This window comes from Mobula hypostoma, chromosome 3 (genome assembly GCF_963921235.1).
Source record: "Mobula hypostoma chromosome 3, sMobHyp1.1, whole genome shotgun sequence".
Classification (NCBI taxonomy): domain Eukaryota; kingdom Metazoa; phylum Chordata; class Chondrichthyes; order Myliobatiformes; family Myliobatidae; genus Mobula; species Mobula hypostoma.
In genome coordinates, this window is record NC_086099.1 from 232,042,034 (window position 1) to 232,067,641 (window position 25,608).

At 47.5% G+C, this 25,608-nt stretch overlaps 1 protein-coding gene across 8 annotated transcripts in view; it reads left to right on the forward strand.

The window, feature by feature from the left end:
* Positions 1 to 25,608, forward strand: part of plecb (plectin b) — a 348,566-nt gene that overhangs the window by 87,111 nt on the left and 235,847 nt on the right. For 2 of the 8 annotated variants that reach the window (XM_063044761.1, XM_063044762.1), the window contains exon 1: positions 260 to 401. The exons of the other annotated variants lie outside the window; for them this stretch is intronic. In XM_063044761.1, coding sequence (XP_062900831.1) covers positions 383 to 401 — 19 coding nt within the window. In that variant the 5' untranslated portion in view covers positions 260 to 382. Of the gene's footprint in view, positions 1 to 259; positions 402 to 25,608 lie in introns of those variants that run through there. 8 annotated transcript variants of the gene reach the window in all.

Consider the following 25,608-nt stretch of genomic DNA (forward strand, 5'->3'; position numbering starts at 1 on the left):
TCCAGCTTAAAGGGGCACTGAGAGTGGTTTCCTCAACTGCAACGTTCCGGTGGGCCCCACGAGCACAGTCGGGAGCCCCTGCAACTCCTCACACTGTCTGTACCTGTCGTTGAATATCCTGCTGTCATGTCCTGACCCATGTCACTTACCACTCCCCTCCCCAGTCTTCGCCTTTTGCACCTCACCTCTGGACTGTTGCCAGGGTGTGGTAATGTTGGGTCCCAGTCTGGCTGTCAGGCTGCCAGGACAGGTGTGGCTGAGCCGCTCTTCTACAGCCGTCCAAGTTCTAGACCGTGTAGGAAGTGCAGAATCGCCTTGCACTGTGTAACCAAATACAGCCCTGCGTCACCACTGCTTCTGGCAGCTTGGAAAACTTTCTGTCATGTACCACCGAAACCAAGGTAAACGGGCAGGAGGAATGCAGACGGCCGTGCAGAGGCTGACTCACCGTGGGTGGGGGAGGCGTGAAGGGGCCTGGGCCCACAGGGGCCAGATAGAGATCCTCCCTGACTGACAGAGCACAGGCTGGGCTCACCGTGGGTGGGGGTGTGTAGAGGGGACACTGGGCTCACCGTGGGTGGGGGGAATGAGTTCACCGTGGATGGGGGTGTGTAGAGGAGACACATGGCTCACCGTGGGTGGGGGGAATGAGTTCACCATGGATGGGGGTGTGTAGGGGAGACACTGGGCTCACCGTGGGTGAGGGTGTATAGAGGGGACACTGGGCTCACTGTGGGTGGGGGTGTGTAGAGGGGACACTGGGCTCACCATGGGTGGGGGTGTGTAGAGGAGACACTGGGCTCACCGTGGGTGGGGGGAATGAGTTCACCGTGGATGGGGGTGTGTAGAGGAGACACTGGGCTCACCGTGGGTGGGGGGAATGAGTTCACCGTGGGTGGGGGTGTGTAGAGGGGACACTGGGCTCACAGCGGGTGGGGGGTGTAGAGGGGACACTGGGCTCACCGTGGGTGGGGGGAATGAGTACACAGTGGATGGGGGTGTGTAGAGGAGACACTGGGCTCACTGTGGATGGGGGGAATGAGTTCACCGTGGGTGGGGGTATGTAGAGGGTCACTGGGCTCACAGTGGGTGGGGGTATGTAGAGGGGACACTGGGCTCACCGTGGGTGGATGGTGTAGAGGGAACTGAGCGGATGGAGTTAACACTGGGTTCATAGCCCTGTCCCTCCTGGGTGGAACTGGCCCAGGGGAAATTGCCCCACATAGAACTGTAGTCCTCGGGGAGCAGACACATCTGTTGGATCTCTGAGGTGCAGGGTCATGTGTTGGATAGCTTTATGGATGGGTCACGTGTGTTGGATCCATGTGATATGGGGCTCACATGTGTTTGACCTCTGAGGGGTCACATGTGTTGGATATTTTCAGGGATGCATCATGTGTGTTGGATCTATGTGATGTGGGGCTCACGTGTTGGATCTCTGATGAACGGTCATGTGCGTTGGATATGTTCAGTGAGGGGCCACATATGTTTGGATCTATGTGATGTGGGGGGTCATGTGTCATAGAAAAGTGCAGCACAGAAACAGGCCCTTCGGTCCATCTAGTCTGTGCTGAACCATTTAACTGCCTCGTTCCATTGACCTACACCCAGACTATAGCCCCCCGTACCCCTCCCATCCATGGATCTTCCCAAAGCAACACGCATAAAAGGCTGGAGGAACCCAGCAGGTCACGCAGCATCTATGGAAAAGAGTAAACAGTTGACTTTTTAGGCCACAACTATTCTTCAGGACTGAGAAGGAAGGGGGAGGATGCTTAAAGTTCTTCCAGCATTTTGTGTGAATTGCTTTGGATTTCCAGCGTCTGTAGCCTTCCTTGTGTTTGTCATGCACCTATCCAAACTTCTCTTCAGTTGTAGACGGGTCGTATTCTGATTGGAGGTCGGTGACCAGTGGTGTGCCTCAGGGATTTGTTCTGGGACCCTTACTCTTTGTGAATTTTATAAATGACCTGGATGAGGAAGTGGAGGGATGGGTTAGTAAATTTGCTGATGACACAAAGGTTGGAGGTGTGGTGGACAGTGTTGAGCGGTGTCAGAGGTTACAGGGGGACATCAATAGGATGAAAAACTGGGCTGAGAAGTGGCAGATGGAGTTCTACCCAGATAACTGTGAAATGGTTCATTTTGGTAGATCAAATATGATGGCAGAATGTAGTATTAATGGTGAGACTCTTGGCAAGGTGGAGGATCAGAGGGATCTTGGGGTCCGAGTCCATAGGACACTCAAAGCAGATGTGCAGGTTGACTGTGTGATTAAGAAGGCGTACGGTGTATTGGCCTTCATCAATTGTGCAATTGAGTTTAGGAACTGAGAGGTAATGTTACAGCTATATAGGACTCTGGTCAGACCCCACTTGGAGTACTGTGCTCAGTTCTGGTCGCCTCACTACAGGAAGGATGTGGAAACCATAGAAAGGGTGCAGAGGGGATTTACAAGGATGTTGCCTGGATTGGGGAGCATGCCTTTTGAAGACAGGTTGAGTGAACTCAGCCTTTTCTCCTTGGAGCGATGGAGGATGAGGGGTGACCTGATAGAGGTGTATAAGATGATGACAGGCAGTGATCATGTGGATAGTCAGAGGCTTTTTCCCAGGGTGGAAATGGTTGCCACAGGAGGGCACAGGTTTAAGGTGCTGGGGAGTAAGTACAGAGGAGATGTCAGGGCTAAGTTTTTTTACACAGAGAGTGGTGAGTGCATGGAATGGGCTGTTGGGAACGGTGGTGAAGGCGGAAACGATAGGGTCTTTTAGGAGACTTTTGGGTAGGTACATGGAGCTTAGAAAAATAGAGGGCTATGGGTAACCCTAGTAATTTCTAAGGTAGGGACATGTTCGGCAAACTTTGTGGGCTGAAGGGTCTGTATTGTGCTGTAGGTTTTCTACGTTTCTGTGTTCTATGTTAAGCATTGAAATTGATTCCACTCCCACCACTTGTGCTGGTAGCATATTCCACATTTTTTTTTGATCCCCCTCAAGTTCCTCTTAAAATTTCACCTTTTACCTTTAACCCCCGACATCTAGTTCTAGCCGCACCCAGTCTCAGTGGAACAACCCTTTCTTGCGTTTTTCCTATCTGCATCCTCATAATTTTGTATACCTCTTGCAAACCTCCCCTCATTCCCCCTTCACTCCAGGGAATAAACTTAACCTGTGTAACCTTTCTCTATAACTCAGGTCCACAAATCACGGCAACATCCTTGTAAATTTTCCCCTTATTTGCTGACCAGCCTCCCACTGACTTTCTCAAAGGCCTTGCGAACAGAAAGTTATTGATATGAGCCTTGAAGCTGTCCTCTCAGCGTCCTCTATCCCGGGAAACCAGTCCAAGCCTATACATCCTCTCCTCATAACTCAATCCCAGTAACATTGACCTAAATATCTGCACCACCCTCCATAGCTTAATGAGATCCATCCTATAGCTAGCAGACACAACTGGGCACACTGCTCCAAGTGTGGCCGCACCAGCTTCTTGTATAACGTATCTCAGTGGCCTGACTGATGAAGGCCAGTGTGTGAAACACCACCTTCATCAGCCTGTCGACCTGTATCACCACTTTCAGGGAACCCTGTCCCTGTACCCCAATGTCTCTCCATTTTACAACACTGATCTTGGATCCCACTCAACCCCAAAAACCTGCCTTTTCACCATATCCTTTGATGCCCTGACCAATCAGGAAACTATCAACTTCCGCCTTAAATATACACACGGACTTGACCTCCACTGCAGTCTGTGCAGAGCATTCCACAGATTCACTACTCCTTGGCTAAAAAAATTCCTCCTTACCTCTGTTCTAAGGGGTCACCCCTCAATTTTGAGGCTGTGCCCTTTAGTTCTGGATACCCCCACCACAGGAAACATCCTCTCCACATCCACCCTATCTAGTCCTTTCAACATTCGATAGGTTTCAATAAGATCCCCCTGAATTCTTCTAAATTCCAGTGAGTACAGGCCCAAAGCTGCCAAACGTTCCTCATATGGTAACCACTTCATTCTCGGAATCATCCTTGTGTACCTCCTCTGGACTCTCTCCAATGACAACACATCCTTTCTGAGATATGGTGCCCAAAACTGTTGACAATACTCTTAAGTGTGGCCTGACTGATGTCTTATGAAGGTTCAGCATTATTTCCTTGCTTTTATATTCTATATCTCTTGAAATAAATGCCAATATTGGGTTTGCCTTCTTTACCATAGACTCAACTTGTAAATTAACTTTGTGGGAGTCTTGCATGAGGGCTCCCAAGTCCCTCCGCACCTCTGATGTTTAAACCTTCTCCCCATTTGGATAATAGTCTGCACTATTGTTCCTTTTACCAAAATGCATGATCATACATTTCCCCACACTATATTCCATCGGTCACTTTTTGCCCATTCTTCCGTTTGTCTAAGTCCTGCTCAATCACATTGCTTCCTCAGCACTACCTACCCTGCTGCCAATCTTCATATGATCCACAAACTTTGCCACAAAGCCATCAATTCCATGATCTAAATCATTGGCAAACAAAGTGGTCCCAACACTGACGCCTGAGGAATACCGCTTGTTACTAACAACCAACCAGAAAAGGCTCCTTTTATTCCCACTTGCTGTCTCCTTCCTGCCAGCCATTCCACTATCCATGCCAGTAACTTTCCTGTGATGCCATAGGATTTTATCTTGTTAAGTAGCCTCATGTATGGCACTTTATCAAATGCCTTCTGAAAATCCAAATAAATGGCTTCCACTGCCTCTCCTTTGTCCACCCTGCTTCCTGAAAGAACTCTAACAGATTTGTCAGGCAAGATTTCCCTTTACAGAAACCATGCTGACTTTGAGTTTATCATTAGTCTCCAAATAACTCAAAACCTCATCCTTAATAATAGACTCCAACACTTTCACAACCACTAAGTTTAGGCTAGTTGGCCTATAATTTCCTTTCATTTGCCCTTTTATGTTCTTAAAGAAATGGAGTGACATTTGCAATCTTTCAGTCCTCCAGGACTGTCAGAATCAAGTGATTCTTGAAAGAACATGACCAATGCATCCGTTATCTCTTCCGCAATCTTTCTTAGGACTCTGGATCTAGTCCATCTGGTCCAGGTGACTTATCCACTGAAAGACTTTTGAGTTTGTCTGTCACTTTTTCCTTTGTAATTGCAATGGCACTCACTCCTACTCCTTAATACTCATGGACCACTGGTACACTGCTAGTGTCTTCCACAGTGAAGACAGATGCAAAGTACCCATTAAGTTATCTGCCATTTCCTTGTCCCCTATTACTACCTCACTAGCATCATTTTCTGGTGGTCCAATATCAACTCTCACCTCCCTTTTACTCTTAATATAACTGAAAAACTTTTGCATTCCTGCTTTATTGGCTAGTCTGCCCTCATAGCAAAGGGAACAGCGCAGCAGAATACAGGTCCTTCACAGTCCTTTCAACCTACTCCAAGATCAATCTACCTCTTCCCTCCCACATAGACCTCTATTTTTCTATCATCCATGTGCCTATGTAAGAGTATCTTAAAAGTCCCAAAAAGACCTGTCTCTACCTCCACCTCTGTCAAGGTGGTCCACACACCTACCACTCTCACCAATATGCCTCGTGTATCTGCCTCTACCACCACCACTGGCAGGGTGTTCTCCACACCAATAACACCATCTTCTCTGTTTCCCATGAACTATCTCACAATGTCGTTTACTCTGTAACCCATGAACTATCCCCAACGCTGTCTACTCAATTTCCCATGAACTGTCCCACAATGCTGTCTACTCAATTTCCTATGAACTATCCCCAACGCTGTCTACTCTGTAACCCATGAACTGTCCCACAATGCTGCCTACTCAATTTCCCATGAACTGTCCCACAACGCTGACCTCTCGTTTCCGTGAACTGTCCCACAATGACGTCTACTCTGTTTCCCATAAACTGTCCCAGAACGCTGACCTCTCGTTTCCCGTGAACTGTCCCACAACGTTGCCCAGTCCATTTCATGTGAATTGTCCCACAGCACTGTTCACTCCGTTTCCCGCGAAACTTCCCACAGCGTCTGCTCTGTTTCCTGTGAACTGTCCCACAGCACAGTCCACTTCGTTTCCTGTGAACTGTCCCACAATGCTGTACATTCTGTTTCCCGTAATTTATCACAGCACGTCGTCTACTCTGTTTCCTGTCACTGTCCCACAACGCTGTACATTCTGTTTCCGAAAACTACCGCACAACGCCGTCCTCTCTGTTTTCCGTGAACTGTCCCACAACACTGTCTACTCTGTTTCCTGTGAACTGTCCCACAACGCTGTACATTCTGTTTCCTGTAAACTATCGCACAACGCCGTCCTCTGTTTTCCGTGAACTGTCCCACAACACCATCTACTCTGTTTCCCCTGAACTAACCCACGCCGCCTGCTTGATTTGTTGCAAACTGTCCAAAAACGATGACTATTCTGTTTCCCATGAACAGTCCCACAACGCTGTCCTCTCTGTTTCCCATGAACTGTCCCACAGTGCTGCCCAATCCGTTTCCCGTGAACTGACCCTGAATGCTGCCCACTTAGTTTCCTGTGAACTGTCCCTCGCCATCTATTCTGCTTTTTGTAAACTGGCCCAAAATGCTGTCCACTCCATTTTCCATGAAATATCCCATGCAGTTGACTCGATTTCCCGCAAACCGTCCAACAACGACGTCTACTCTGCTTCCCGCGAACTGTCCCACAATGCTGTCCAATCCATTTCCCACGAACCGTCCCACAATGACGTCTGCTCCGTTTCCAGTGAACTGTCCCACAATGACATTTACTCCGCTTCCCGTGAACTGTCCCACAACGCTGTTTACTCTGCTTCCTGTGATCTAACCCACACGGTCTACTCGATTTCCCGCAAACTGTCCAACAACGATGTCTACTCTGTTTCCCATGAACTGTCCTGTTTCTCGTGAATCGTGAACTGTCTCACAGCGCCGACTACACTATTTTCCTTGAACTGTTCCACAACGCCATCCACTCTATTTCTCGTGAACAGTCCATCAACGCAGTCCACTGCATTTCCCATGAACTGTCCCACAGCGTTGTCCACTCCGTTTTCCGTGAAGTGATCCTAAACGCTATCCACTCCATTTCCCGTGAACTATCCCATGCCATATACTACATTGCCCATGAACTGTCCTACAATGCTGTCTATTCCGTTTCACATGAACTGTCCCACAACACTGTCCACTCCATTTCCGGTGATCTGCCCCTCCATGCTGTCTACTCCATTCCCGTGACGTGTCCCACAACGCCGTCCACTCCGTTTCCCATGAACTGTTCCGCAATGCTGACAACTCCGTTTCCCTTGCACTACATCATGCCGCCTACACGATGTCTGCTCTGTTTCCCGTAAACTGACCCACAACGTCACCCACTCCGTTTCCTGTGAACTGTCCCACATGGCTGACAACTCCATTTCGCGTGAACTTACCCACGATGTCTACTCCATTTCTCATGAACTGTCCCACAACGCTTCCTACTCCGTAACCCGTGAACTGTCCTTCGCTGCTGTACACTCCGTTTCCCGTGAACTGTCCCACAATGCAGTCCATTCCGTTTACCGTGAATTATCCCAGAGCATTATCTACTCCATTTCCCGTGAACTGCCCTACAATGACATCTGCTACAGCTATGTAGTTCCCTGGTCAGACCCCACTTGGAGTACTGTGCTCAGTTCTGGTCGCCTCACTACAGGAAGGATGTGGAAACCAGAGAAAGGGTGCAGAGGAGATTTACAAGGATGTTGGCTGGATTGGGGAGCATGCCTTATAAGAATGGGTTGAGTGAACTCGGCCTTTTTTCCTTGGAGCGACAGGGGATGAGAGGTGACCTGATAGAGGTATATAAGATGATGAGAGGCATTGATCGTGTGGATAGTCAGAGGCTTTTTCCCAGGGTTGAAATGGCTAGCACGAGAGGGCACAGTTTTATGGTGCTTGGCAGTAGGTACAGAGAAGATGTCAGGGGTAAGTTTTTTACGCAGAGACTGGTGAGTGCGTGGAATGGGCTGCCGGCAACAGTGGTGGAGACAGATACGATTCGGTCTTTTAAGAGACTCTTGGATAGGTATATGGAGCTTGGAAAAATAGAGGGCTATGGGTAACCTTTGGTAATTTCTAAAGTAAGTACATGTTCGGCACAACATTGTGGGCCATAGGGCCTGTATTGTGCTGTAGGTTGTCTCTGTTTCTATGTTCAATGTTTCTTTGTTTCCTGTGAACTGTCCCACAACGCCATCTTCTCCATTTCCAGTGTCGAACCATACCTTTACTCCGTTTACCATGAACTGTCCCATAGTGCTATCCACTGTGTCCCATGAGCTATCTCATAACGTTGTCTACTCCATTCCTCATGAACTGTCCCACAGCGCTGTCCACTTCATCACCCATTAACTGTCCCACAGCTGTCCAGTCCGTTCCCATGAACTATCCCATAACGCTGTCCACTCTGTTTCAAGTCAACTGTCCCACAGCACCATCTACTCTGTTTCCTGTGAACAATCCCACAGCACTGACCACTCTGTTTTCCATGTTCAGTCCCACAACTCTGTCCATTCCATTTCCTGTGAACTGTCCCACAGTGCTGTCCACTCCGTTCTGGTGAACTGTCCCACAACGCTGTCTACTCTGCTTCCCATGAACTGTCCTACAACACTGCCCATTTTGTTCCTGTGAACTGTCCCACAGCACTGTCCACTCTGTTTCCCATGAACTATTGGGGCACGACTTTCATGGTTTTGATCGAGGCACGACTGCGCAAGCGCGTGGACGTCAGCCAGTTAGAACAGCGCGAAGAGTTGGCTTTATAGAGTGAGCAACAGAGTAGAGGTAGACAGAGTAGGAGGGCTTTGGCTCAACAGGGCTTGGGTGATAATGGGTCGAGGCGAGGTAGGTTGCCTGAGTAGAATACAGACAGGAAGTATATGTGTGAGGCTGGTGCTCTGTACTGGGTATCAGATGTGGGAAGTCTGGGAGACTCCCAGACTCCTGGACGGCCATGTCTACACCAGGTGCATTGAGATGCAGCTCCTTTGGGTCTTTATTACGGAACTGGAGATGCAGCTCGATGACCTTCGTCTGCTCAGGGAGAGTGAGGAGATGATAGAGAGGAGCAAAAGGCAAGTAGTCACACCGGGGCCTGGGGAGACAGATAAGTGGATGATAGTCAGGAAGGGGAAGGGCAAGAGTCAGATACTAAAGAGTACCCCAATGGCTGTCCCCCATAACAATAAGTACTCCTGTTTCGGTACTGTTGGGGTGGGGGGGGGGCGTGGGCAACAGTGGCTGTGCTTCTGGCACAGAGTCTGGCCCTGTGGCTCAGAAGGGTAGGGAAAGGAAGAGGATGGCAGCAGTAATAGGGGACTCTATATTTAGGGGGTCAGACAGGCGATTCTGTGGATGCAGAAAAGAAATATGGATACAACAGGAATTCTGCAGATGCTGGAAATTCAAGCAACACACATCAAAGTTGCTGGTGAACGCAGCAGGCCAAGCAGCATCTGTAGGAAGAGGTGCAGTCGACGTTTCAGGCCGAGGTAGTTTGCCTCCTAGGTGCCAGGGTCTGGGGTGTTTCTGATCGTGTCCACAATATCCTGAAATGGGAAGGAGAACAACCAGAGGTCGTGGTACATATTGGTACCAACGACATAGGCAGGGAAAGGGAGGAGGTCCTGAAAACAGATTACAGGGAGTTAGGAAAGAAGTTGAGAAGCAGGACATCAAAGGTAGTAATCTAAAGGCAGGGATTACTGCCAGTGCCACGTGACAGTGGGTATAGGAATAGAACGAGGTAGAGGATAAATGTGTGGCTGAGGAATTGGAGCAGGGGGCAGGGATTCAGATTTCTGGATCATTGGGGCCTCTTTTGGGACAGGTGTGACCTGTACAAAAAGGACGGGTTGCACTTGGATCCAAGGGAGACCAACATCCTGGTGGGGAGGTTTGCTTTGGGTATTGAGGAGAAACATAGAAACATAGAAAATAGGTGCAAGAGTAGGCCATTCGGCCCTTCGAGCCTGCACCGCCATTTATTATGATCATGGCTGATCATCCAACTCAGAACCCCGCCCCAGCCTTCCCTCCATACCCCCTGACCCCCGTAGCCACAAGGGCCATATCTAACTCCCTCTTAAATATAGCCAATGAACTGGCCTCAACTGTTTCCTGTGGCAGAGAATTCCACAGATTCACCACTCTCTGTGAAGAAGTTTTTCCTAATCTTGGTCCTAAAAGGCTTCCCCTCCATCCTCAAACTGTGGCCGCTCGTTCTGGACTTCCCCAACATTGGGAACAATCTTCCTGCATCTAGCCTGTCCAATCCCTTTAGGATCTTATATGTTTCAATCAGATCCCCCCTCAATCTTCTAAATTCCAACGAGTTTAAACTAGAAATACTAGGGGGTGGGAACCGAACTGAAGAGACTGGGGAAGAGGAGGTTGGCTCACAAATAGAAAAAGCTTGTAGACAGTGCCAGAGGGATGATTGGCAGGTGATAGAGAAGGGATGCGCTCAGACCGATGGTTTGAGATGTGTCTATTTTAATTCAAGGAGTATTATGAACAAAGTGGATAAGCTTAGAGCGTGGATCAGTACTTGGAGCCATGATGTTGTGGCCATTACAGAGACTTAGATGGCTCAGAGGCAGGAATATTTAGTTAGAGTGCAAGGCTTTAGATGTTTCAGAAAGGACAGGGAGGGAGGCAAAAGAGGTGTGGGCATGGTACCGTTGATCAGAGATAGTGTCATGGCTGCAGTAAAGGAGAAGGACATGGAGGGATGGTCTACGAAGTCTCTGTGGGTGGAAGTTAGGAACAGGAAGGGGTCAATAACTCTACTGGGTGTTTCTTATAGACCACCCAATAGTAACAAGGACATCAAGGAGCAGATAGGGAGACAGATTCTGGAAAGGTGTAATAATGACAGGGTTGTCGTGGTGGGAGATTTTAATTTCCCAACTATTGATTGGCATCTCCCTAGAACAAGGGGAGAAGATGGCCTGGAGTTTGTTAGGTGTGTTTCGGACGGTTTCTTGACACAATATGTAGATAAGCCTACAAGAGGAAAGGCTGTACTTGATCTGGTATTGGGAAATGAACCTGGTCAGGTGTTAGATCTCTCGGTGGGAGAGCATTTTGGAGATAGTGATCACAATTCTATCTCCTTTACCATAGCATTGGAGAGGGATAGAAACAGACAAGTTAGGAGAGTGTTTAATTGGAGTAAAGGGAAATATAGCTATCAGATAGGAACTTGGAAGCATAAATTGGGAACAGATGTTCTCAGGGAAATGTACGACAGAAATGTGGCAAATGTTCAGAGGATATTTGCGTGGAGTTCTGCATAGATATGTTGCAGTGAGACAGGGAAGTATGGTAGGGGACAGGAACCGTGGTGGAGAAAGTCTGTGTAAATCTCGTCAAGAAGAAAAGAAAAGCTTACGAAAGATTCAAGAAACTAGGTAATGATAGAGATCTAGAGGATTATAACGCCAGTAGGAAGGAGTTTACGAATGAAATTAGGAGAGCCAGAAGGGGCCATGAGAAGGCCTTGGCAGACAGGATTAAGGAAAACCCCAAGGCATTGTACAAGTATGTGAAGAGCAAGAGGATAAGAAGTGAGAGAATAGGACCAATTAAGTGTGACAGTGGAAAAGTGTGTGTGTAACTGGAGGAGATAGCAGAGACACTTATTGAATACCTTGCTTCAGTATTCTCTACGGAAAAGGACCATGATGATTGTAGGGATGACTTACAGTGGACTGAAAACCTTGAGCTTATAGACATTAAGAAAGAGGATGTGCTGCAGCTTTTGGAAATCATCAAGTTGGATAAGTCACCGGGACCGGAGGAGATGTACCCCGGGCTACTGTGGGAGGCAAGGGAGGGGATTGCTGAGCCTCTGGCAATGGTCTTTGCATCATAAATGGGGGGAAATGAGGAAGGTGCAGGACATGTGTATTCCAAAAATGAAGAAAATGGCAAAATAGTACAACCGTGGCTGACAAGGGAAGTCAAAGCTAATGTAAAAACAAAAGAGAGAGCATACAACAAAGCAAAAATTAGTGGGAATATAGAGGATTGGGAAGTTTTGAAAAACCTACAGGGAGCAGCTAAAAAAATCATTAAAAGGGAAAAGATTAAATATGAAAGCACACTGGAAAATAATATCAAAGTGGATAGTAAAAGCTTTTTCAAGTGTGTAAAAATAAAAGAAAAATGAGACTGGATATAGGGTCACTAGAAAATAAGGCCAGAGAAATAATAACGGGGACAAGACGATGGCAAATGAACTAAATGAGTATTTTGCATCAGTCTTCACTGTGGAAGACACTAGCAATGTGCCAGTGTGTGAAGGAAGAGATGTGAGTGCAATTACTATTACAAGGGAGAAGGTGCTCAAAAAAACTGAAAAGCCTAGAAGTACATATGTCACCTGGACCAGACGAACTGCACCCTGGGGTTCTGAAAGAGGTAGCATTAGAGATTGTGGAGGTATCAGAAATGATCTTTCAAAAATCATTGGACTCTGGCATGGTGCTAGAGGGCTCGAAAATTGTAAATGTTATGTCTCTCCTTAGGAAAGGAGGAAGGCAGCAGAAAAGAAATTATAGACCCGTTAGCCTGACCTCAGTTGTTGGAAAGATGTTGGAGTCAATTGATAAGGATGAGATGATGGAGCACTTGGTGACTCAGGATAAGATTGTACACCTTCAGGGAAAGTCCTGCCTGATGAAACTGTTGGATTTCTTTGAGGAGTTTACACATAGGATAGTTAAAGGGGATGTAGTGGATGTCGTATATTTGGACTTTCAGAAGGCCTTTGACAAGGTGTGACTCATGACACTGCTTACCAAGTTAAGAGCCTGTGGACTTACAGGAAAGTTGCTGGCATGGTTAGAGCATTGGCTGATTGACAGGAGGCAGGGAGAGGGAATAAAAGGATCCTTTTCTGGTTGTGGGTGGTGTTCCACAGGGGTCGGTGTTGGGACCACTTCTTTTTATGCTGTATTTTAATGATGTAGATGATAAAATAGATGGCTTCGTGGCCGAGTTTGCAGATGATACGAAAATTAGTGGAGGGGCAGGTAGTATTGAGGAAACAGGTAGGATGCAGAAACATAACATAGAAACATAGAAAACCTACAGCACATACAGGCGCTTCGGCCCACAAAGCTGCGTCAAACATGTCCTTACCTGAGAAATTACCGAGAGTGACCCATAGCCCTCTATTTTTCTGAGCTCCATATACCTGTCCAGGAGTCTCTTAAAAGACACTATCTTATCTGCCTCCACCACCGTTGCCGGCAGCCCATTCCATACACTCACCACTCTCTGCATAAAAAAACTTACCCCTGATATCTCCTTTGTACCTGCTCCCAAGCACCTTAAAACTGTGCCCTCTCGTGCTAGCCATTTCAGCCCTGGGAAATAGCCTCTGACTATCCACACGATCAATGCCTCTCATCATCTTATACACCTCTACCAGGTCACCTCGCATCCTCCATCGCTCCAAGGATAAAAGGCTGAGTTCACTCAACCTATTTTCATAAGGCATGCTCCTCAATCCAGGCAACGTCCTTGAAACTCTCCTCTGCACCCTTTCTATGGTTTCCACATCCTTCCTGTAGTGAGGCAACCAGAACTGAGCACAGTACTCCAAGTGGGGTCTGAACAGGATCCTGTATAGCTGCAACATTACCTCTCAGTTCCTAAACTCAATCCCATGATTGATGAAGACCAATACACTGTATGCCTTCTTAACCACAGAGTCAACCTGTGCAGCTGCCTTGAGTTTCTTTTGGACTCGGACCCCAAGATCCCTCTGATCCTCCACACTGCCAAGAGTCTTACAGTTAATACTATATTCTGCCATCATATTTGACCTACTAAAATGAACCACCTCACACTTATCTAGGTTGAACTCCATCTGCCTCTTCTCAGCCCAGTTTTGCATCCTATCAATGTCCCGCAGTAACCTCTGACAGCCCTCTGCACTATCCACAACACCTCCAACCTTTGTGTCATCAGCAAATTTACTAACCCTTCTCACCACTTCCTCATCCAGGTTATTTATAAAAATCATGAAGAGTTGGGGTCGCAGAACAGATTCCTGAGACACACCACTGGTCATCGACCTCTGTGCAGAATATGACCTGTCTACAACCACACTTTGCCTTCTGTGGGCAAGCCAGTTCTGGATCCATTTTGCCCTTGGATCCCATGCGTCCTTACTTTCTCAATAAGCCTTGCAAGGGGTACCTTGTCAAATGCCTTGTTGAAATAACACTACATCTACTGCTCTACCATTGTCATTATGTTTAGTCACATCCTCAAAAAATTCAATCAGGCTCATAAGGCATGACCTGCCTTTCACAAAGCCATGCTGACTATTCCTACTGATATTATGCCTCTCCAAATCCTGCCTCTCAGGATCTTCTCCATCAACTTATCAACCACTGAAGTAAGACTCACTTGTCTATAATTTCCTGGGCTATCTCTACTCCCTTGAATAATGGAAGAACATCTGCAACCCTGCAATGTTCCGGAAGCTCTCCCATCACCATTGATATGCAAAGATCATCGCCAGAGGCTCAGCAATCTTCTCCTCGCCTCCCACAGTAGCCTGGGGTACAGCTCATCTGGTCCAGGTGACTTATCCAACTTGATACTTTCCAAAAGCTCCTGCACATTCTCTTTCTTAATATCTACATGCTCAAGTTTTTCAGTCCACTGTAAGCCATCCCTACAATCGCCAAGATCCTTTTCCGTAGTGAATAGTGAAGCAAAGTATTCATTAAGTACCTCTGCTATCTCCTCTGGTTCCATACACACTTTTCCACTGTCACTCTTGATTGGTCCTATTCTCTCACGTCTTATCCTCTTGCTCTTCACATGCTTGTAGAATGCCTTGGGGTTTTCCTTAATCCTGTCCACCAAGGCCTTCTCATGGCCCCCTCTTGCTCTCCTAATTTCTTTCTTGAGCTCCTTCCTGCTAGCCTTATAATCTTCTTGCTCTCTATCATTTCCTAGTTTTTTGAACCTTTTATAAGCTCTTCTTTCCTTCTTGACTAGATTTACAACAGCCTTTGTACACCACGGTTCCCGTACCAGACCATCTTTTCCCTGTCTTATTGGAACGTACCTATGCAGAACTCCACGCAAATATCCCCTGAACATTTGCCACATTTCTTCCGTACATTCCCTAAGGCTTTAGAAGTCACTGGGGAGGTCTCACCTTGAGTATTGCGAACAGTCTTGGGCTCCTCATCTTAGAAGAGATGTGCTGGCATTGGAGAGGGTCCAGAGGAGGTTCACAAGGATGATTCCGGGAATGAATTATGAGGAACATTTGATGACTCGGGTCTGTACTCGCTAGAATTTAGAAGGTTGAGGGGCAATCTCATTGAAACCTTTTGAATGTTGAAAGACCTATGCAGAGTAGATATGGAAAGGATGCTTTCCATGGTGGGAGAGTCTTGGACAAGAGGGCACAGCCTCAGGATAGAGTGGTGCTTTTTCAAAACAGAGTGCAGAGAAATTTCTTTCACTAGTGGGTAATGAATCTGTGGAATTTGTTGCCACATGCAGCAGTGGAGACCAGGATGTTGGGTGTATTTAAGGCAGAGATTGATATGTTCGTGATTGGACATGGCATCAAAGGTTGTCAGGAGAAGTCAAGGAGCTGGGGTTGAGGAGGAGACAAAAAAAAGGAACGTGATTGAATGGCAGAGGAGATTTGATGGGCTCAATGGCCTAATTCTGCTAATATGTCATATCGTCTTAGGGTCTTATGGAAAGATGTCAGTGAGATTGAAAATTTACAAGATGTTGCTGGGACTTGAGGAGCTTAGTTACAGGGAAAGGTTGAACAGCTGAGGTCTTTATTCCCTGGAGTGTAGAAGAAAGAGGGGAGATTTGATAGAGGTATACTGAATTATGAGGGGTATAGTCAGGGTAAATGCACGCAAGCTTTTTTTCAGTGGAGTCATTGGTTAAGAGCGAAAGGTGGAATGTTTAAGAGGAACATGAGGGGAAACTTCAGTTGGTTGTGATAGTTTGGAATGAGCTCCCAGTTCAAGACGTGGATGCTGGTTCTGTCTCTGCATTGGAAAAGTTGTACAGCTGCATGGATGGGACGGGTATGGAGGACTATGTTGCCGGTGTATGTGAAAGGAATTGAGCAGATAGATTGGCACGGATCAGAATGGCTGAAGGGCCTGTTTCTTTGCTGTTGTGTTCTGTAACTCGGACTCCATGACATCAGTCATGAAACTTGTTATTTTGAAGCAGCAGTATTGTGTAATATATAAAGTATTCTATAAATTTAGAAAAAATAAATATATATAAAATTAAATACTGTATCTAGTTTAAAAAATACACAAAAATAGTGAGCTAATGTTCATGGGTTCCGGGTCCATTCAGAAATCTGATGGCGGAGGAGCAGAGCTGTTCATAAAACTTTGGGTGTGTGCCATCGGGCTCCTGTACCACCCGCTTGATGGTAGCAATGAGGAGAGGGCATGTCCTGGGTGATGGTGGTCTTAATGATGGATACCAGATTTTTGAGGCATCACCTTTTGAAGGTGTTCTGGATGCTGGGGAGGCTAATGCCCATAATGGAACTGGCAGAGTTTTCCAACTTTCTGCAACTTTTTCCAATCCCTTGCAGTGGCCCCTGCATACCAGTCAGTAAAGCAGCAAGTTAGAATGCTCTCCATGGTACATCTGTCGAAATTTATGAGAGTCTTTAGAGACATACCAAGTCTCCACAAACTCCAAATGAAATACAGGTGACCCCCGTTTTCCGAACGTTCGCTTTACAACACCTCACTGTGACGAAAGACCTACATTAGTTACCTGTTTTCGCCAACAGAAGATGTTTTCACTGTTACGACAAAAGGCAGTGCGCGCCCGAACAGCCAAGCTCCTCCCCTGGAACTGCATTCTAACTGGCATTGCTCAAACACGTGCTTTATCTCGATTTATTATAACCATATAACAATTACAGCACAGAAACAGGCCATCTCAGCCCTTCTAGTCCGTGCCGAACACTTACTCTCACCTAGTCCCACCGACCTGCACTCAGCCCATAATCTTCCATTCCTTTCCTGTCCATATATCTATCCAATTTAACTTTAAATGGCAATATCGAACCTGCCTCAACCACTTCTGCTGGAAGCTCGTTCCACACCGCTACCACTCTGAGTAAAGTTCCCCCTCATGTTACCCCTAAACTTTTGCCCGTTTGCCCTTATTTTGTGCATCCGTTAGCAAGATGAGTTCTAAGGTATCGGAAAAGCCTAAAAGAGCTCGTAAGGGTGTTACACTTAACATAAAACTAGACATAATTACGTGTTTTGATCGTGGTGAACGAACTAAGGACACTGTCTGCGCGTTGAACTTGCCTGCGTCCACCATTCACACTATTTATACGCGGAGAGAAAGAATTTTGAAAGCTGCCAATGTTACTGTTGGTTCTGCTCGTAGCAAAGTGGTCTCTCTTAGTCGGCATCCAATAATGGATAAAATGGAAAGTCTATTGCTTCAGTGGATTGATAGGTGTACAAAGCGCGGTGTTCCGTTAAGTTTTCTTATACTTAAGGAGAGATCAGTCAGTCTTTTTAATAAGCTGAAACAGAAAGCACTAGACGATGGTGATGAAAGTGTTGCGAAAGTGGATAAAGGTAATCACGAGTGATTTGATCGGTTTCTGAGGCGAGGGCAGTTTCATAGCTTAATGTTTACCGGAGAGAGTGCTTCGGCTGATACTGAAGCTGCCGAAAAGTTCCCGGCAGGACTGAAGAAAATAATTCCAGAAGGTGGTTATTCGTATAAGCAAGTGTTTAACTGTGACGAAACTGCAATTTATTGGAGTCCTCCCGATTCCGGTAAGTAATACTACACTGTACATACATTAGTTCTACTTTATATAGGCTGTGTATTTTTATGTGTTATTTGGTATGATTTGGCAGCTTCATAGCTTAAAGGTTACTAGAGAGAGTATTTCTGCCGAGAGTGCTTGCGCCGTGTTTCTGCCGAGAGCGCTTCTGCGAGATTTTCGCTGTACTAGACAGGGCTGCAGAAAAATATTTCTACTTTATATAGGCTGTGTATTTATCATATCATTCCTGCTTTTACTATATGTTACTGTTATTTTAGGTTTTATGTGTTATTTGGCATGATTTTGTAGGTTATTTTTTGGGTCTGGGAACGCTCAAAAATTTTACCCCTATTAATAAATGGTAATTGCTTATTCACTTTATGACATTCTGGCATACAAACCGTTTCATAGGAATGCTCTACCTTCGGATAGTGGGGGAAACCCGTATAGCCACTGTAGTGCCTCTTTGTAATTGCATCAATATGTTGGGCCCAGGACAGATCCTCAGAACTTGAAGCTGCTCACTTGCTGATCCCTTGATGTGGACGGGTGTGTGTTGCTCAACTTTCCTTTCATGAAGTCCACAGTCAACTGTTTGTTCTTACTGACGCTGAGTGCAAGCCTGTTGCTGTGGCACCACTCTGTTTCTCTCCTGTAAGCCTCTTCATCACCATCTCAAATTCTGCCAGAGCTGTGCCTGGCAGCACAGTTACAGTTACAGAGAACAGAGCAATAGGTAAGCACAAACCCTCAAGGAGCTCTGGTCACATCGATCACATCTGATTCTGAACTCAAACTCTGCATTCTTGTTGACACGTACTCTCCCACATTGTCTCCCCGCCATTTCTCTCACCCCCGCTCTACCCTATCCACCCAACTCCTCCCCCTTACACCTCTCTGATCCCCCCTCCCCTTCTCCCCCTCCCCTCTCCCCGTCCCCCATCCCCATCAGCCTCTCTCCCCCTCTCTCCGCCTCCCTCCCCTGTTCCCACTCCCATCCCCCTTACCCTTCCCTCCCCCTCAGCATCCGCCACCTTCAACCCCTCCCCCACCTTCCCCTTCACCCTCTCCCAACCCTCCCTCTCACCCCTTTTCCAATCCACCATCCCCTTTTTCATCCCTATTCCCCTTCCATCCCTAACCCCCATTCCCCCCTCCCATCTCCCCTCCATCCCCCATCCCTATCGCTCACCCCTATCCCCCACCCCCTCTCCATCCCCTCCCCCTCCCCCACCCCTCCCTCCTCCATTCCCTCCCTGTCCCCCTCTTACCCTCCTGTTCCTGCCTCTCACCACCCTCCACCTTCAACCCCTCTCCCAACCTCCCCCTTCACCTCTGTCTCTCCTGCCCTCTCCCCGCCCTCCCTCTCATCCCCTCCCCAATCCTCCATCCCCATCTCCCATCCCTCATCCCCCCATCCCCCGTCATCCCCTCTGATCCCCATCCCCCGTCATCCCCTCTGATCCCCATCCCTTATCCCCCTCCCCATCAACTCCTCCCCATCCCCCTCCCCATCCCTCATTCCCCATCCTCCCCTCATTCCCCATCCTCCCCTCATCCCTCATCCCTCATCCCCATCAACCCCTCCCCATCCCCCCTCTTCCCATCCCCTCCCCCTCCCCCTCCCCCACCCCCTCTCCCCATCCCCTCCCCCTCCCCATCTCCCCTCTCCGTCCCCCCTCACACCACCCTTCACCTTCAATCCCCTCTCTGCCACCCTCTCATACCCTCCCCAATCCTCCTTCATCCTCATCCCCAATTACCTGTCTCCCATACCTCATCCCCATCCCTCATTCCCCTCTCTATCACCCCTTCCTCACCCCTTCCAATCATCCACACACTTTGCCACAACCCCATCAGTTCCAATATCCAAATCATTGACAAACAATGTGAAAAGCGTTGGTCCCAATACTGACCCCTGAGGAACACCACTAGTGACCGGCAGCCAACCAGAAAATGCCCCTTTTATTCCCACTCACTGCCTCCTGCTTAGCAGCCATTCCGCTATCCATGCTGGTGTCTTTCCTGTTAAGCCATAGGATTTTACCTTGTTAAGCAGCCTCCTGTGTGGCACCTCATCAAATGCCTTCTGAAAAGCCAAGTAAACGACATCCACTGCCTCTCCTTTGTCTACCCTGCTTGTTACTTCCTTGAAGAACTGTAACAGGTTTGTCAAGCAAGATTTCTCTTTATAGAAACCATGCAGACTTTGACTTATTTTGTCATTAGTCTCCAAGTACCTCGACACCTCACCCTGACAATAGACTCCAAAACTTTCCCAATTACTGAGGTTAGGCTAACTGGCCTATAATTCCCCTGGCACCTGGGAGGCAAATGGCCATCCGCGTTTCCTTTTTGCCTCCACAGAATCACCTATCTGACCCCCTGACTGTAGAGTCCTCTATTACTGCCGCCATCCTCTTCAGTTTCCCTACCCTTCTGAGCCACAGGGCCAGACTCAGCGCCAGAGGCACGGCCACTGTTGCTTCCCCCAGGTTGACTGTTCCCCACCCCCCCCAACAGCACTCAAAACCTATTGTTGAGGGGGACAGCCACAGGGGTGCTCTCCACTACCTGGCATTCCCCCTTCCCTCTCCTGACGTTCACCCATTTATATGTCTCCTGTAGCCTTGGGGTGAAAACCTCCAGGGTTACAAAATAAACAGGCAGTTCAGCAGAAGGCAATGTTCTCGCACCATTCAGAAACCTGAAGGTCTTTCTGAATCGTTGACTGTGGGTCATTCGTCTGCTGTTCCTCCTCCCCAGTGGTAGCAACAAGATGAGACGTGATCCACATGCTGAGGGTCCTTAATGATGGACGCCACCTTCCCGAGGCAGTGCCTCTTGGAGGTATCCTTGATGAGTCTCAGATTACAGTGCTGAGGATTGAAGACAGAGCCGGAGAGTACTGGGATATCTGAGGAACCAAGAGGCTGATTGCTACTCCTGTCACTCTCTCACTTTCTGCCCTCTTGCCCCCATCACTCTGTGTCTCCCTCTCGCCCCACCTCACTCAGTGATGGTTCGGTGCTGCTGTGCTTGACAGAAGGAAGCAGCTGGCAGCCTGGCCTTCAGACTGAGTTATAAATATCGTGTATTGGGAAACTGGCGTTCGGATAGAGTTCCATTCCCATTCTGTCCCACTGTGAGCTCTGAAAATGTTTCCATGTGGAGTGAGCCCGTTGCCATGGAGACTGCAGTTTAAGGGCTCCAATAACATGGTGGTTACTCCAGGACCAGTAAACAGGGGCCTGCCTGCAGTCCAGGGACGTGAGTTCAAATCCCACTCTGGTAACTGAGTTATTTACGCTAAAGCATCTGGTTTGAAGGGCATGTGCCAGTAATGTTGACTGTAATAGCTCTGCAAAAGTGTGGCTATATAGATGTTTATATATAGTATATATGATGAAGGAGTCATAGTTTATTTGTAACGTAGAGTTTTCCTGCACACCATAGTTTATTTGTAACGTAGAGTTTTCCTGCACACCAAATGGGTCTTTCAGCTGTTGCAATACTTGGTAACTTTGCAAAGCGGGCACACACGTGACTCTTCTGCCTTGCCAACATCACGGGTGAACACTCGCAATGATACTCAGAGGTGGAAATTGTTAATTGGATCCAAGTCTAAGACAATATGTCGCTAGTCCCACTAGTCCTATACACTTGGAAGATGAAGACTGAAGATTTTTAATGCTCCTTCCAGTACAAAGGTGGAAAGAGAACAACATATTTGTAGCTCCTGATCCAATGCAGTAGAAAAGATGAAGAACACAATATTTTAAATACATTACATACAAACATTATATTGATTGTATGCCCATAAAATGACACTAGGCTGTCCATCGATGACTTATGGGAAATAAAGTAATGGTGGAGTTGGTGCATGGAGATGTTGAAAGGACTTGCTGCTTTGCGAAAGTGGCATTTCCTAAGACAAGATCTAAGGTGTCAGTGGGGAACACTTTGGAAATAGCTAGTACAATTTTGTAGGTAGTAATGGAAAGGGATTAAGGTTTGTCTTGCAAAACTCCACCCCAGTTTTGCAAGACAAACCTTAATCCCTTTCAATAACTGGGGTGAGGCAGAACTCAAGAGCACAAGTGAGGGTCCCCGTGAAAGAACAGTGGGAACAGATGCCTCTGGGTAAAATATCTGACAGTCTTTTAAACTGGAGTTAATGAACAGCATGGTTCAGTAAGGGTAATGATGACAAGATGAGAGAACTGTGGATGGTAAAGGTAAAAGGAGTGCATGGGGTATTTAGATACAGCTTTGTTAAACACTTTTTTTCAGCCTCATCTGGAGCTTTGTAAGCAGTTGTGAGGACATGAGGTATGAAGAAGAGGTTGAATAAACTTGGGTTGTTTGTCCAAACAACAGTGGTGGCTTCCTGGGGTGATGAAGGAGGCTGTTAGACAGGCACATGAATGTGTGGAACATAGGAGGATATGGACATTGTATCGGCAGAAAGGTTTGGTATGTGATTACTGATTTAGTTAGCACGTCACTATATTGTAGTCCAAAGGGCCTGTTCCCGAGCTGCACTGATCGGTGTTCTCTGACCCCGCAGGAATGTACTGAATCAGTGAATAAAAATACAGCCACTTTCCTCCAACAATGGTTTACCTCAGAAGAAAGGTCAGCGATCACTGATGGGGAGAGCAGGGGTCATCCACTGCTTCCTGCCACCCCCTCTCCATCTGTCTGTCTTGTGTAAGGAATACTTTAGCAGAAAAGCATCCTTACCCATCTGCAAGGGGCTGACACTGACAGAAACATGTCCAAATGCTCTCCAACATTGTGATTATATCAACCTTTTCAAACTCCTTCAGCAACTCGCTCACCCTGTTAACGCCCTTTTCCCCTCTCCCTCCCTATTTCCTCTCTCCCACCCCATTTCATCCCATTTCCCCTGTCCCACCCTTCCCCCTCCCACCCCATTTCATCCCATTTCCCGTCTCACCCCTTTCCCCTCTCCCACCCCATTTCATCCCATTTCCCCTGTCCCACCCCTTTCCCCTCTCCCATCCCTTTCCCCTCTCCCAGCCCACTTCATCCCTCTCCTGCCCCATAAGACTTAGGAGCAGAATTAAGCCACTCGGCCCATCAAGTCTGCTCTGCCATTCAATCATAGTTTATGCTTTTCTTTTCAATCTCCTCCTCAACCCCAGTTCCCTGGCCTTCTCCCCGTAACCTTTGATGCCATGTCCAATCAAGAACCTATCAATCTCTGCCTTATATACACCCAACGACCTAGCCTCCACATCTGCATCCACAAATTCACCACCCTTTGGCCAAAGAAATTTCTCTGCATTTCTGTTTTAAAAGGGCACCCCTCTATCCTGAGGCTGTGCCCTCTTGTCCTAGACTCTCCCACCATGGGAAATATCCTTTCCAAATCTATTCTGGCTAGACCTTTCAGCATTCAAAAGGTTTTCAATGAGATCCCCGCTTAACCTTCTGAATTCCAATGAGTACAGACCCAGAGCCATCAAACATTCCTCGAATGATAACCCTTTCATTCCTGGAATCATACTTGTGAACCTCCTCTGGACCCAATCCAATGCCAGCACATCTTTTCTAAGACGAGGGGCCCAAAACTGTTCACAATACTCAAGGTGACCTCACCAGTATAAAGTCTCAACATCACATGCTTGCTCTTGTATTCCAGACCTCTTTAAGTGAATGCTAACATGACACTTGCCTTCCTCACCACTGACTCAACCTGCAAGTTAACCTTCAGGGTGATCTGCACAAGGACTCCCAAGTCCCTTTGCATCTCAGATTCCTGGATTTTCTTCCCATTTAGAAAATAGTCTGCACATTTATTTCTACTACCAAAGGGCTTGACCATGCATTTTCCAACATTGTATTTCATTTACCACTTTATTGCCCATTCTCGTATCCTCCACCAATCCTCGTATCATCTGCAAACTTGGTAACAAACCATCTATTCCATCATCTAAATTATTTATTTTTTAAAGATTAAAGTCTGTCATGAGCCTTGTGGCCCATCAGGCAAGTGCTTATGCCTGTTTCCGTGGCGTGAAGCGACTGAGAGTATGAGACTCCACCACCACCCCCCCCACCACCGGCCCAGATAGGACGCCAGTCTGCCGCGAGGTTAAACCCCAGCATTTTTGCCGGTCCCACTCTCAGCTGGGTAGACAGAAGCATTGTGTGGTTAAGTGCCTTACTCAAGGACACACGCTGCCCCAGCCGAGGCTCGAGCCCACGACCTTTAGATCGCTAGTCCAACGCCCGAACCACTTGGCCAAGCACCACATTATTTATATACAGCATAAAAAGAAGTGGTCCCAACACTGACCCCTGCAGAACACCACTAGTCACTGGCAGCCAACCAGAGAAGGAGCCTTTTATTCCCACTCGCTGCCTCAGTAATGTGAAACCCAGATAGTATTAGGGAGCTTAAAGTAAAGGAACCCCAAGGAGACAGTGATCATAATATGATTGAATTCATACTGCAATTTGAGAGGGAGAAGCATAAGTCACATGTATCAGTTTTGCACTGGAATAAAGGGTATAACAGAGGTATGAGAGAGGAGCTTGCCCAGGTGGATGGGAGGAGGACACTGGCAGGAATGACGGCAGAGCAGAGATGGCTGAAGTTTCTGGGAATCGTTCGCAAGACACAGGATACATATGTCCCACAGAAGAAGTTGTTCTGGAATGCCAGGGGCAGGCAACCATGGCTGACAAGGGAACATAAGGACAACATAAAAGCCAAGGAATGGGCATATAAGGTAGCTAAAGTGAGTGGGTTTGTTGAATGATTGGGAAGCTTTTATAATCCAACAAAAGCCAACCAAAAAAGCTATCAGAAGGAAAAGGATGAAATATGAGGGCAGACTAGCCAATAATATAAAGCAGGATACCAAAAGATTTTTCAGTTATATGAAGAATAAAAGAGAGGCGAGAGTTGATATTGGACTATTGGAAAATGCTGCTGGTGAGGCAGTAATGGGGAACAAAGAACTGGCAGATTAATTTAACGGCTACTTTGCATCTGCCTTCATTGTCCCAAGACACTGGCAGTGTACCAGAGGTCCATGAATGTCAGGGAGCAGGAGTGAAAAATATTGCTATTACAAAGGAAAAAGTGCTAGGCAAACTCAAGGGTCTTAAGTCACCTGAACCAGATGGGCTACATTGCAGAGTCCTGAGAGAGTTTGCTGAAGAGATAATGGATGCATTGGTCATGATCTTTTGCAAACCACTCCCCCTCTCAAACCCCTCCCCCTCAAACACCTCCCCCCTCTCAAACCCTCCATGTTCCCCCCCAGCTCCCTGTTTCCCTCTCCCTCTCTATTTCCACCCTCTCTCCCTTTTCCCTTCCCACCCCTTTCACCCCCACTCCCACCCCTTTTCCCCCTCTAGCACACCTGTTCCCCCTTCCCACCCCTTTTCTCCCTCTCCCACCCCGTATCCTGCCTTCTCCCACTCCATTCCCTTCCTTCCCCCTTTCACACTCCACTTTCCCTCTTGCCCCCTCCAACCCCTTCCCCCTCTCCTCTACAACCCTGTTTTCCCCTTCCCCCTCTCCTGCCCTGTTTCCACCTCTCCCACCCCATTTCCCCCTCTCCCTCCCCTCCCCATTCCCCCCTCTCCCACTCTGTTCCCCCCCACCTCATTTCCTCCTCTCTCATTCTGTTTCACATCTTTCCTGCACTCTTTCCCCCCCCCCA